Source organism: Bison bison, unplaced genomic scaffold, assembly GCF_000754665.1.
Source record: "Bison bison bison isolate TAMUID 2011002044 unplaced genomic scaffold, Bison_UMD1.0 scf7180017861046, whole genome shotgun sequence".
In the NCBI taxonomy this organism is placed as follows: Eukaryota; Metazoa; Chordata; class Mammalia; order Artiodactyla; family Bovidae; genus Bison; species Bison bison.
The window spans coordinates 2,594,534-2,608,128 of record NW_011491618.1 but is presented as its reverse complement, the minus strand read 5'-3'; the positions used below and the strand labels follow the sequence as shown (position 1 = coordinate 2,608,128).

The window sequence follows — 13,595 nt, the reverse complement described above, 5'->3', positions numbered from 1 at the left end:
TAGGATCTTTTTCTTTTTTGAAAGTAATTTATTTCTTTATTTTTGGCTGCACTGGGTCTTCGTTGCTTCGTGCAGGCTTTCTCTAGTTACAGCAAGTGGGGGCTGCTCTCTAGTTGCCGTGCTCAGGCTTCTCATGGTGGTGGCTTCTCTTGTTGAAGAGCACGGGCTCTAGGGTGTACGGGATTCAGTGGTTGCAGCAGGCAGGCTCAGTTCTTGCACCCTGCAGGCTCTAGACCCCGGGCTCAGTAGTTGTGGTACACGGGCTTAGTTGCTCCATGGCATGTGGAATCTCCCCAGACCATGGATCGAACCCATGTGCCCTGCATTGGCAGGCAGATTCTTAATCACTGGGCCACCAGGGAAGTCCTGCAGGGTCTATTTCTAACGGAGTTGTCAGACCTCCCTCTCTCCTGGCTAAGTGTGGAGATGGTGGGGTGGAGGGGAAGGACATCATAATACACATGAAGGGAATAAGGGGGCGCACAGTAGACGCCATTCCCTTTCCATAAAATAAAAATTTTGCCACACTGCCTTTACTCTCCCAAAATATCATAAATAACATGCTTTCTCACACACCTAATTTTAAAAAATGACAGTATAATGCCTGGGCTGTAGTAGAAGCGGGAAAAAAAATCAAAGGAAAACAATTTGTAACCAAGTAACACATATTTCAAAGTGCTGAGTTCCCTGGTGGCTCAGATGGTAAAGCGTCTGTCTATAATGCAGGAGACCTGGGTTCAATCCCTGGGTCAGGAAGATCTCCTGGAGAATGAAATGGCAACCTACTCCAGTATTCTTGCCTGGAAAATCCCTTGGACAGAGGACTTTGGTAGGCTACAGTCCACAGGGTCGCAAAGAGATGGACATGAATGAATGACTTCACTTCACCTTTTTCAAAGTGTTGATGCTGAGGCCCATGACACTGGAATAACACAATCAAGTGTCAGATGCTTGCCCCTGCTTATAACAAATAAGTTAGGATTTAAGGAAAACAAGATCAGAAATTATTCTGTATAAGGACCACCCCCCAAAAAGAGCTGATACACTATTAACCACTAGAATTAAAATTATTTTGATCTGTTTTTAAAACTGTGATTACCTTTCGTAGTCTGAGACCATAACAGAATTCTTACCCTTTTGAACTCCTGTCCCTGCCCATTAAATGCCAGCAGCTCCCCCCACAATGCTGTGAAATTAAAACATATCTCCTATTTGACACAACGCTGTTATTCAACTATTTTGTTGTTGCTTAGTCGATAAGTTGTGGTCCAACTCTTTTGAGAGCCCATTGATTATAGCCCACCAGGTTCCTCTGTCCATAGGATTTCCCAGGCAAGGGTACTGGAATGAGTTGCCATTTCCTTATTCAGGGGATCTTCCCAAACCCAAGAACCCATTGGCAGGCAGATTCTTTACCACTGAGCCACCAGGGAAGACCCCAAATCAACTATACTTCAACGACAAATAAAAGAAAATAAAATGTAACTCCCACATCACCAGAATCACACACACACACAATCTCCCTTCCCAGAACCACTGAGTTAATTGATGCTTCAAATATTAGCCCAGCAAGTAGGTAAAAGTTCCACCTGTACATATGGAAATACATATGCCAAAACATTAACAGTGGTTTTCTAAGAAAAGAGGGGAATAACAAACACTCCCATTCTTCTCTCTCTCTCTTTCTTTTTAAGAACATTTCTGCATTATGTAAAATTTTGCTTACAACATGTATGACTTTGGAGTCAGAAAAAACAACCGACAGAGCTATTTTGGGAAAACGATATGCCAGGACTCCCTCCAGCGTGCATGTTTGTTTTGTTCCCTTTCAAGGATTTGGTTCCACCGTGGGAAACCTCTAGCTCACTTTTTAAAAGGCCAAGAGAACTCAGAGCGCCTGGGGAGCCCAGCTTTTCTGCGTGGCCTGCAGGTGGCTCCAAGTACCCGGCTCAGCCCAGCCGGACAGCTTCCCTCACCTCCGTCTGCACCGCCGCCTAGTGGCCAAGGGCGATACTGCGCCCTTCGGGAAGCGATGGGGACAAGGGGCCCTTGGCACTGCCTCTGAGCCCCCTACCCTCTGTACCATGGACCATTGTTGAAGCTTATGCACCACGTCTGAGAATAATGGTCTTTTAAACGTATAAAACAAAATATACGTTTAGAAGAAAACCAATAATATTGAAGAGGTTATTAAAATATTTATAATTATGTAACGCTATAATAAATGTGCTTTTTCATTAGCACTTTAAATAACTTACTGTCGTGGCAGATCTAATAACTAAGTGGGGGGTGCACACACAGTATTTCACGCTATCGGTGACAAGTTGAAGTGCTAGTGTCATGATTTTTAATTGGTGACAGTCACAGAATCCCCGTGGACAGAGGAGCCTGGCGGGCTAGAGTCCATGGGGTCACAAAGAGTTGGACACGATTGAGTGACTAAGCACAGCACAGCACGGCAAACACGACTCCTAAGGAAAAGATAAATGTTACTTCAAGTTTAGTGAAAGTAAAGATGCACCATTTTCCCACCCGGATTCACGGTCTCCCTGAATTCTACACACAGGTCCTCTGGAGTTAAGATCTCCTGCGGGAGTTTGGGAGAAGCGCTCCGTGGGCTTTCAGGGGTGGGGTCGGCGCGTGCTGAGGGGCAGTAGAGGGAACAGCGGAGGCGCCTCCTGCGTCCCCAGGACCCGCACGGCTCCTCCCCTCCCTTCCTGGTCTCCATCTGCCTCTAGAGGAAGTTAAAGCCCCGTGTAGCCAAGAGAGGAGCTCCCAGTTGCCCAGCCGTGCGTGCGCTCCCGAGCGGCCCGGCGCTCACCATGCGGCCCCTCCTCATGCTATGGGGCTGCCTTGTGCTCCCAGGTGAGATGGGGGCGAGGGTGGAGGGATGCGGGGCTCATCCCCAAGCTCGCCCCCTGGGTCTGCTAGAGGGACCTCCTTCGCTGTGGCTGTGACGCAGCCCCGCCGCCTGATCCTTCCAGGCTTCGCCCCATCCTACTCCTCGTCCTCCACCCTCAGAGGGGCCACTTGCTGTTCCTGGAACCCAGAGCCCGGTCTTCGCCCAGACCTGAGGGTCAGGGACCCCTCATGGCTGAGTGGCTGTGAGCGTAGCTTTGCCTCTTTTGTCTTGATTTCCTGACTCGGTGCCAACCAGGGAGCTGAGAAGACACCCGTTATACTAAACTCAGTAAATATTTCTTGAACTTCTGCTGTAGCGCTCACAACAACCCTGAGAGATGAAGAATTATTCCATTTCATCAATTCACAAGCCTGCTTTTCTTTTCTTTTTTAAATTTTTTAACATAAAATTTAGGATGTATCTTATAACTGATGTCAGTTCCATTGACTTTTTTTTAATGTTATATGAAATCATGGTAGCTCTTACATATGAAAACATCTTAATTCAGTGACATAGGACATATTTTCTATAGGTGAGAAAACTTAGAGAGGTCAAGCAGTTTTCCCGGGATCACACAGCTACTAAGCAGCTGTGCTGGGATTCAAACTCTCGGCTGTCTGAATCTAGAGTTTCCCCATCACCAGCCTTCAATACATCAGGTTTAGGGAAACAGTAACGGCCCTGCCCCCAAGGTCCCTCAGTGGCAGAGTGGAGTACCAGCTCTTACCAGGGTTGCCCCAAGAAGGGAGTAACCGTGGAAAACCTTCTGGTCTTGACCTTGGGACTTAAATCAGGGAATTCCAGCCTTCACATGTGCTGTGGTTTCAGGTTACGGATCGGTGGTGAACCCGAAGGAGATCAGTGGCTTCGAAGGTGACACCGTGTCCCTGCAATGCACCTACGAGGAGGAGCTAAAGAAGCACCAGAAGTACTGGTGCCGAGAGGCCGGGCTCTTCATCTCCCGCTGCACCGGGACTGTCTTCTCTGGAGAATACGGCCAGGAAGGAAGGGTGTCGGTCCACGACAACCCGCGGGAGAACAGGTTCACGGTCATCCTGAGGAACCTCACCCTGAAGGACATGGGGAAGTACTGGTGTGGGGTCAAAAGACTGGGCTTCGATAAGACTATGTCAGTCTCTCTGCTTGTCTTTCCAGGTAACAGACATCCCTCCTTCCCTGGGAGGGATTCAAGGTCATGGAGGTGGGGGCAGGGGAATTGCACCTCCCCAAGATAGAGGACAGACTGCAACACAAAAGTGGGGTGTTCCTGAGGTGTGACCTGCTTGTTCAATACAGTTTCTTTCTTTCTTTTTTTTTGGCTGTGCTGGGTTTTCAGTGACATGCCCAGGCTTTCTCTAGTTGCAGTGAGCAAGGGCTACATTTTGTTGCAGTGCACGGGCTTCTGACTACACTTATTGCGGTGGTTTCCCTTGCTGTGGAGCACAGGCGTGTGGGCCCAGTAGTTGTGGCTCAAGGGCTTAGCTGCTCCGAGGCATGTGAGATCTTTCCAGACCAGGGATCGAACCCATGTCCCCTGCACTGACAGGCAGATTCTTAACCACTGGACCACCAGGGAAGTCCTCAAAACAATTTCATTGAGACCTCTGTTTGGGGTGCCCTGTAGCTGGGGAGGTTCTGAGAAATTAGTCCTAGGGAGACTAGGGCTCAGGGGTCAAGGGTCAGAGGTCTGAGGATGCTGGGACTCAAGGATCAGGGAAGGTGCCAAGGCACTACTTTTGGACTTGTACCTTCTCCTGGTCTCCTCCTGACAGTCACCACAGCCAAGCTGGGGAAGACAGAGGCTGAGGCCTCTCCGTTCACAGGGACCTCCCTGTCCAAGCACACAGCAGCCTCTCCGTACGCAGGGACCTCTCTTCACCCAGCAACCTCTCCATTTGCAAGGATCTCTCCTCACCCAGCAACCTCTCCGTATGCAGGGACCTCTCTCCACCCAGCAGTTTCTCCATTTGCAAGGATCTCTCCTCACCCAGCAACCTCTCCGTACGCAGGGACCTCTCTTCACCCAGCAACCTCTCCTCCTGCAGGGATCTCCCAGCCAGCCACACAATTGGACTCCACCTCAACAGAGGACACCAGTTTTGTCCCCAGCAGCAGCTCCAAGTCCAGGTGAGCCCTAGGTGACCAAAGCCAGCTTTCAGGTCAGCACTAAACTATAAAGTGCCTCTGATCCAATAAGAACCCAGTACTCCTTCCTCTGGGTTGCAGCTGCTCACGAAGGGCAGATTCTGCACCATCCCACCCCCTACCCAGCACTACAGGGGCCAGCAGCCCTGTTGCCTTGGACATGCAGGCCCCCATAGCCACCAGTCCCCACCTCACTCCCTGCCCAGTTTTAGGGAAAGCCACCCTAGTCCAGCAGCTTTTGCCTGAACACTTTGCACTGGGCCCTATGCCAAGCATGAAAACATGGAACCAAACAAAATGACTTTTTCTTACCCAGCTGGATTCCCAGGTGGAAGGACTGGCTCTTGGGGGGTTGTATACAAACTACGCTTCTCAAGTGGCGTTAGTGGTAAAGAACCTGCCTGCCAATGCAGGAGACATAAGAGATGTGGGTTCAATCCCTGGGTCGGGAAGTTCCCCTGGAGGAGGGCATGGCAACCCACTCCAGTGTTCTTGCCTGGAGAATCCCATGGACAGAGGATCCTCACAGGCTACAGTCCATGGGGTCACAGAGAGTTGGACACAACTGAGTGACTGATCACGCATGCATACTCCAGTACTGGTAGCCAGGCAACTGCTCACGGGTTCAGATCTTGCTGAAAGTGTCTCCTGGGGTTGGCGATGGGGTCTGAGGCCCCTTCCATTGGGACTAACCGGATGTTCTGGTCCCTAGTGCTCTCTGATCTCCTTGGGAGAGATGAGGGATGTGACCAGAACTCAGAATAAGAATGCCCAGTGTTTCACTGACATCTGGTGACAGCCACCAGGCTCCTTCCATCTCACCCACAGGGTGTCCATCCCACTGATCCGGATCTTGGCCCCAGTCCTGGTGCTGCTAGCCCTTCTGCTGGCCACAGGCCTGGCCGCCCTCGGCAACTACATGTTTCAACGGAGAGAAAAAGGTGAGCCATGTGGACGGGAGGGGTGAAGGGCTCTCAGCCAGGGGTCTCCCTGAGACCCACAATCCCCCCATGACCCCAGAGAGACCTTGTGGGGCTCAGTGTGTGCATCTCAGACATGGGTATCAGGAGTCCTGCTCCTCTTTTCTGAGGGACCCACGGGGCAGTCCACAAGCAATTCAAATGGGGAAGCAAGACACTGGGGGGCTCTCATCTTGCTTTGATCTGTCCGGTCAAGCTCATCAGCCACGTCGCTCCCTGTTGATCCCATGAACCCATCCGTATCCAGTCTCTGCAGGTTCTGACCTTGTGTGAGGACTGACTACAGGGTGGAGTGCGGGCTGGAGCACTTGAACAGGATGTACCTTGAGGCCCTACACCTGCTGCTGCGTCTCTAGAGATGCTCAGCCCCTTTCAAGGCTTGGTTTCAAATTCCCAGCTCTGCCATTTTTTAGCTGTGTGGCCTTGGGCAAGTCACCTAACTTCCTTGAGCCTCAGCTTCCCCAGATATATGGCCTACAGAAATAGAATACAAGCCACATGTATGATTTAAAATTCCCTGACTGAGTAGCATGGAAACATATACACTACCATATGTAAAATAGATAGGCAGTGGGAATTCACTGTATGACTTGGGGAATTCAAACCAGGGCTCTGTGACAACCTAGAGGAGTGGGATGGAGTGGGAGGTGGGAGCAAGGTTCAAGAGGGAGGGGACATATGTGTACCTGATTCATGATGATGTATGGCAGAAACCAACACAATATTGTATAGCAATTATCCTACAATTAGAAATAAATAAATTGTTTAAAGATTTCCCTAATAGTCACACACAATAAAGAAGAAACTAGTGACGTTAATTCTAATAATAAACTTTATTTAACATGATACATCTAAAACTTTATCATTTCAACATGGAATCAATATAAAATACTAATTATATATATTCTACATTCAGTTTTTCATATAGAGTCTTTGAAACCCAGTATAATTCAAAGTAATCACATTTCCAGTGCTCAGTGGCCATGTGTAGCTCCTGAGGTGGATGGGACAGATAAAGAAGGTTTAACTAAAATAACAGTACTGGGAGACGCCTTGTGCCAGGCACTGTGGTGTGGCTTATGTTGTTTTTAATCTCCTTTAATTCAATACTGTGGAGTTCGGAACTACTTATTGCAAAACCTGGGCTTCCCTGGTGGCTCAGCGGTAAAGAATCCACTTGCAAGGCAGGACTGCAGAAGACAAGAGTTTGATCCCTGGGTCGAGAATATCGCCTGGAGGAGGGCTTGGCAACCCACTCTAATATTCTTGCCTGTAGAATCCCATGGACAGAGGAGCCCGGTAGGCTACAGTCCATAGGGTAGCAAAGAGTCAAGATATGACTGAAGCAACTTAGCATGCACGCATGCATTACAATACCTACAAATACCCCATTTTATAGGGCAAGAAACTGAGGCACAGAGTGGTTAAGCAGTTTGCCCTTGGTATAGCTGGGAAGCAGTACAGCCAGGAAGCCAAATTTGCCAACTGGCAATGTTGTGCCAGTGCAAGTGGCCGTGGTGGGAAACGATGGGCCTGCCACCCACCTCCTCTTTGTGTGGGCCCCAGGAAGAAATGTCAACTCTGCCCATGTCCCTAGATCCCCTCAGAGGAGTTGGGAGGATCCCACGGGGTGAAAACATTCCAATCACAACCTGAGAGCCTCATAGCCCCTTGCCTCTCAAATTGCAGTCCCCACCTGGCAGCAGCAACATCCCTGGGTAGCCTGTTAGAAATTCAGACTGTAGGGCCCCAACCTCAACCTACTGAATTAGAATCTGCATTTTAATAAAGTTTCCTATACACACATTGAGGTTTAAGAAACAATGACCTGAGCACACAGAATCACTTCCCTAGCTAGTTTCTGGCGCACACACTGGGATTTCCATGTAATGATCTCAAAAGTCAGGGTCACTGCCAAGGGGTTGGGCTTCTCTGCCAAATCTTCTTAGCCTGCTCTCTGTGGGAGCAGCTCCCAGCTTCAAGGTGTTCCTTCCTGTCTCTTTCAGCTCAACTGGCCTCGGAGACACAGAAGAAGGACAAGGTCCATCTCTCCCACTTGGTAAGGAAGGAGGCAGGCCCAAGCTCAGATGCCCCTGAGGCCAGAAGTCAAGACTCACCCTGACTTCCCATCAGGTGCCAGCAGGTCTCTGCTTCTGGCCTAGGGCCCCATTCTCATTCCTGTCCTTGTAGCATCAGAGAACATTGGAGCTGGATCCACAGCGGGTCTTTGCGATCATCTAACCCAGCCTTTCTCTAAGTTTGGTACAAACTCCCTTTCAAAACACCTGGGGGTGGGGGCCTATTAGAAACATTCTCTTCTACACCAGTCCCAACCAAACCCTCTAGGGGTGGGGCTGCTGCTGCTAAGTTGCTTCAGTCGTGTCCGACTCTGTGCGACTCCATAGACGGCAGCCCACCAGGCTCCCCCGTCCCTGGGATTCTCCAGGCAAGAACACTGGAGTGGGTTGCCATTTCCTTCTCCAATTCATGAAAGTGAAAAGTGAAAGTGAAGTCACTCAGTCATGTCCAACTCTTCGAGACCCCATGGACTGCAGCCTACCAGGGTCCTCCGTTCATGGGATTTTCCAGGCAAGAGTACTGGAGTGGGGTGCCATTGCCTTCTCCGAGGGGTGGGGCTAGGAACCTAAATTTTAAACAAAGACTTGGGGGATTCCGACAGCACGCTGGAATATGACTACCAATAGATGCTAATCTGCTTTTGCAGAAGAGAGCACTGAGGCCCAGAGAGGGAAAACGTCTTGCAGGCGGTGGGTGGCTCTAGAGGTCTTGACCTCCATTTCTCCTCTTTCCAGAGCACCCTTCTCTGAGCTTTCCTTGGTTCTGAGACCAAGGCAGTATGCTACCCTGACGTTCAGACTGAGGGGGCAGGGGGCAGGAAGAATGGGGGGTGGTGGTCCCTGTGCCCATTTTCCTGGAGAGAGGCTACCTGCTGCCAGGCCCCTCTCTTATCCCTGCAAGGAGAGACCCCCGGTTTCCATATCAGGACCCTACAAAGAAGGCCACCCCTTAGAAGATAGCAGCCCCACGTGCCTCCCCCCACCCACCCCACCTGATCTTTCCTTCCTCAGCTGTTTACTGAGATGCCTCCACTCTGATTCCCTTAAACACTAGAGCAGGAAAGGGAGACTGCCATTGCCTTCTTTCCTGGCGCCAGCAAGGACAAAAGACTCAGGCCGGATACCCCCAGGGAGAGCCTGCGGTGGGATGGGGTACTGGGCCGTCCTTCGCTTAGGAAGCAGCTGTTGTTGTCTTAGGAAGCTCAACGAGACCAACGGGGGTGGATGGGAGTGAGGGAGAGGTCATGGAGACAGATGCAGGGGCTGACATGGCCACCGCCAGGACCCTCCTCCTGGCTCTACATCCTGGGGCTTGCCCTCCGCAACTCAGAAAGAGAGGCTGGGCTGGAGGGAGAATCTCCATGCTGCCTCACTACCTGTTTTTCTAGAAGCTTCCCAAGTGGCGCTAGTGGGAAAGAATCTGCCTGCCAATATAGGAGACATAAGAGATGTGAGTTCAATCCCTGGATCAGGAAGATCCCCTGCAGGAGGACACAGCAACCCACTCCAGTATTCTTGCCTGGAGAATTCCATGGACAGAGGAGACTGACAGACTATAATCCATAGGGTTGCATAGAGTTGGACACAACTGAAGCGACTTAGCACACATGCAGAAATAGAGGCTCATATAGATCTTGTATAATACAATCCAGAAAATGCCTCCACGCTTGCTGGAGCAGCCCAGGGTCCACCGCGTGGGCAGAGGGACGATTGAGAGATGCAGATGCTCCTGGGGCAGAGGGCAGTGGTCCTGGCCACAGCCCAAATATGTGGTTTGGTCTCTGACCCCCTGAAGCTGTTTCCTCAAATTCAGTCACCCCTGAATAGGTGACATTTCTGCAGCTGTTGATGGCCAGTGGTCAGCAGTGGCTGGGTTTTGACCAAATCCCAAAGCTGTTGGTATGGGATTCATGGGAAATGGAAGTGAGCTCGGGAGCTCTCTGGTCCAGCCCAGCCCTGCCATGTCCTTGCCGCAGGCAGGGCTGGGGTGGACAATGGCCACGAGTGGCAGCATTTGTGACATCTCCCCCCTCCCCCACGCCTTCAGGCCCTCATCCCCCAGTCACATCTCACCTGAGAAACTCTGTTCTGACTCTTACCTTGTCCCCATCAGCCTGCAGGTGTCACTAGAGGTGGCTCACACGTCCACCCCTCCCCACCCCCCACAGCTAGGGTATTGCTCAAAGCCGGGGCCAGTTAGTAGACAAGAGACACTGTCACTAAGAGAAGTGTGCATGAGGCCCTGCCAGGACGGCAGCATAGCATAGGCAAGAGCTTGGATCTGAGGTCAGATAGTCACAGGTTCAAGGCCCGGCTCAGCCACTCGCCTGCTGTGTGACGTCTGGCAAGTGACATCACCTCTCTGAGCCTCGGTTTTCCCATCTCTCGGGACTGTGGTTAGAACAAGTGAGATGAGCCATCTCGTAGTTATCCAGGAAGTGGGAGCTTCTTTCCTTGGCTTCAGTGCCCATCAGACTGTGGGATCTGCTGGGCAGCTGTACCCTTAGGATAAGTGGCTGGGGGCCTCTGCCAGCTCCAGCCTCTGCTCTGCCCAGCTGCTGGGCAAGAGAGTGAGAGGTAGAGGGGCCCAGCACTCAGACCTGAGGACCCATGGGAGCAGCTGAGTGTCAGGAGATGGGCTGCCTCACTTGTTCTAGACTACCTATCTTTCCTCCCTGGGCCTCGGTTTTCTCATCTGATCAAGGACGGGTTGCTCAGATGGACGATTCCTAAGGAATCTTTCCTGTGCTGTTTGTTATTCGGTGAGTCTTTGACGTGTCCAACTTTGTTGTCTCCGGCCTATGACAAAAAGCCTGCAGCCTGCACAGTCTTCCTGCTTCAAGGAGATAAATAACAATCATGGAAACAAATTAATCACTCCAGGAGTTCCCAGTTGCTGAGTGTGATAAAACATTATCAGAAATGTTTATTATTTTCCTAAGGGGAATATTTCACTCCCCGTTTTACAGCTTGGGAAATTGGGCCCCAGAGAAGTTAGGTGGCTCACCCAAGGTCACACTGAGACGTAGTAAATTGACCGTAAGGATTCTGACTCCACAGCCCACCCGCTGCCTGTCCCTCCTGCTTCTCCGGCTTGCAGCCCATCCCTGTGGCCGCCGAGAACAGGCTGTTCTGACTGAATCTGTGTTTCAGGCGCTGGGGAACAGCTGGGTCCCGGAGTCCACTGTCATCAAGCTTGCAGAGCCCACTGGGCCTCCTGCCAGCCCCTAGCCCTCCGCCAGCTCCAACACGGAGATCTGGTGCCTGAGCCAGGTGTGGACAGAGGGCTCTGGGGGCCTGGAGCTGCCTAGCTTGGCTCCACTCTAACAATGCAGGGAAGTGGGGGAGGCCCCTGCTCTCAGCGTCCACCAATCGCCCCCACCATAACCAGAGTCTTGGCCATTTCACTTGGGAAGCCAGGGCTCCTGACTTCACATCCTCTTTTTTTCCTGACCCAGAAAAATTCTTGAGTAGCATGGTGGGAGTGACAACTTAAAGAGTTCTGGGCTGGCAGGATTCCCATGTCTGCAGTCAGAACTGGGCCTGAGGCCATAAGGATGCTCCCCCAGGGAATGGGGAAATGGGGGTTGTGAAACAAAGCCTCAGGGGTCCTGGGGAGAAGGAGTCCTACGTCTCTTAGATGAACAGAGGCCCAGAGCTTGTGAGAAAGGCCAGAGTGGACCCGGTAGCTGCCTGGAGATTCCCCAGCTGGGCTCTGATTTTTACCCCATACTGTTGTCTTTACAGACTTCAGAGGATGACGAAGCCTCTTGGCAGGACCCTAAGGGAGACATGACCCCAGCCTCTACCCTCCCCATGTCGGGGGACGAGCCGGGCTTTTCAAAGTTCAGCTCAGTCTAGCCACCACACGCCCTCCTTGAATCTCTGGAAGGGCTGAACTTGCACTAACTTGGACAAGCTTTCTGCTATGACTTCGAATCCTCCTGCCAGAGTCCAGGTCTCTCCCCGACCCTTCCCAAGCTTTCCTCCTGCCCATCTCAGCTGACCCTGAAGGCTTCGTCAGCCCTGGAGCCTGATGCGGTGGCCTCACAGTTCCAGCTGGAAACTGGGACCTCTACAAGATGGTCACATCCTTGGGCAAAGCATACAGCCGCTGGACCTTCGAGGGGTCAGGCAGGGCTCAGAGGGTCTGGTCGAAATTTGTATCTGCTCTGGGGGGGTCCCCTGGGCCTGGGTGCCCAGTCACAGGTCCCTCCTAATTTCCCTTCCAGACCCCACTTTCTCCTCCCTTCCTTCCATCCTCAGACTCAGGGCTAAGTTCTCCCACATAAGCTGGTGAGGAGGAGGGAGCCTGTGGGGTTAGCCTGGATCCTGATTTCTCAAAGCCAATTGTGAACCACCTGCATCCCAGTCCTTCAGGAAGCTGGTTAAAAAGATGATTCTGGGGCCCCATCAAGAGCTGCCCAAACCAGGATTTCACTGGTGGTCAAGTAATTAGGACTCCATGCTTCTACTGCAAGGGGCACTGACATAGTACTGCTGAAAAAAAGAAGAAAATAAACTACCAAAACCATCTCTGAGGCTGGGCCTGGGACTATGCATTTCTTCCAAGTGCACCAGTGGCTCTAACGCTGGTGTTTGAGCACCAGTGGGCTGGTTGAGCTCTCAGGTCCCTCCAGCTTAGAGAGTCGACATTTGGTGTGTGGAGTCTCCCCCTTCCCCCTATAGGGCCTGCTCTGCCCACCACACCATGGCCCAGCTGGAGGCTTTCCTGGACCTGCCTGAGTCCAGGCTCAGGTCCAGTGCACATCGGAAAGGCCAAGCCCAAGACTGGCTAGGAGTGGTTGTCTATCCGATCTTGAGGTAGGAGAAAGATGGGCTCCAGGCTAGGCATTTACAACTGGCTTCTTCCTATTTGGATTTCTTGGGGACGAGAAAAAGATGGGCTTCAGGCTGGATACTTTCAACTAGCTTCCTGTTTGCATTTCCTGAGACAGGCGAGAGGTGAGCTCCAGGTTAGGCATTTATAGTCAGACTCCTGTTTGCGCTCTGAAATGGAAGTAACAACAGAAACAGGGTAAATAGCCAGGATTTGTCTCATGTGGACACTTTAAGATAGCAGTCTTGGCAAGAACAAAGAGGGACTAAACCTTGGAGCAAAAAATCAAGCGATCCCATATTCCCCCTCCTTTAACCTCAGATACGCAGATAACACCACCCTTATGACAGAAAGCTAAGAACTAAAGAGCCTCTTGATGAAAGTGAAAGAGGAGAGTGAAAAAGTTGGCTTAAAACTCAACATTCAGAAAATGAAGATCATGGCATCTGGTCCCATCACTTCATGGAAAAGAGATGGGAAACAATGGAAACAGTGACAGACTTTATTTTGGGGGGCTCCAAAATCACTGCAGATGGTATCTGCAGCCATGAAATTAAAAGACGCTTACTCCTTGGAATAAAAGCTATGACCAACCTAGACAGCATATTAAAAAGCAGAGACATTACTTTGCCAACAAAGGTCTGTCTAGT

General features: G+C 51.1%; 1 protein-coding gene across 10 annotated transcripts; it reads left to right on the top strand.

Moving 5' to 3' along the window:
* The first annotated feature begins 2,616 nt into the window (after positions 1-2,616).
* On the top strand, positions 2,617-13,333 carry CD300LG (CD300 molecule-like family member g). Of its 10 annotated transcripts, none has more exons than XM_010832484.1 (6): positions 2,617-2,865; positions 3,731-4,057; positions 4,675-5,029; positions 5,854-5,988; positions 8,034-8,086; positions 11,259-11,844. In XM_010832484.1, exons 1-6 carry the CDS (start codon positions 2,823-2,825, stop codon positions 11,414-11,416), a joined length of 1,071 nt encoding a protein of 356 aa, XP_010830786.1. In that variant the 5' UTR covers positions 2,617-2,822; the 3' UTR covers positions 11,417-11,844. The 10 variants fall into 10 exon arrangements, with proteins under 10 accessions (XP_010830786.1, XP_010830790.1, XP_010830788.1 ...); XM_010832488.1 differs by having other exon boundaries at positions 2,627-2,865; positions 4,840-5,029; XM_010832486.1 differs by having other exon boundaries at positions 2,630-2,865; positions 5,876-5,988; positions 11,259-11,422.
* Positions 13,334-13,595: the final 262 nt, after the last annotated feature.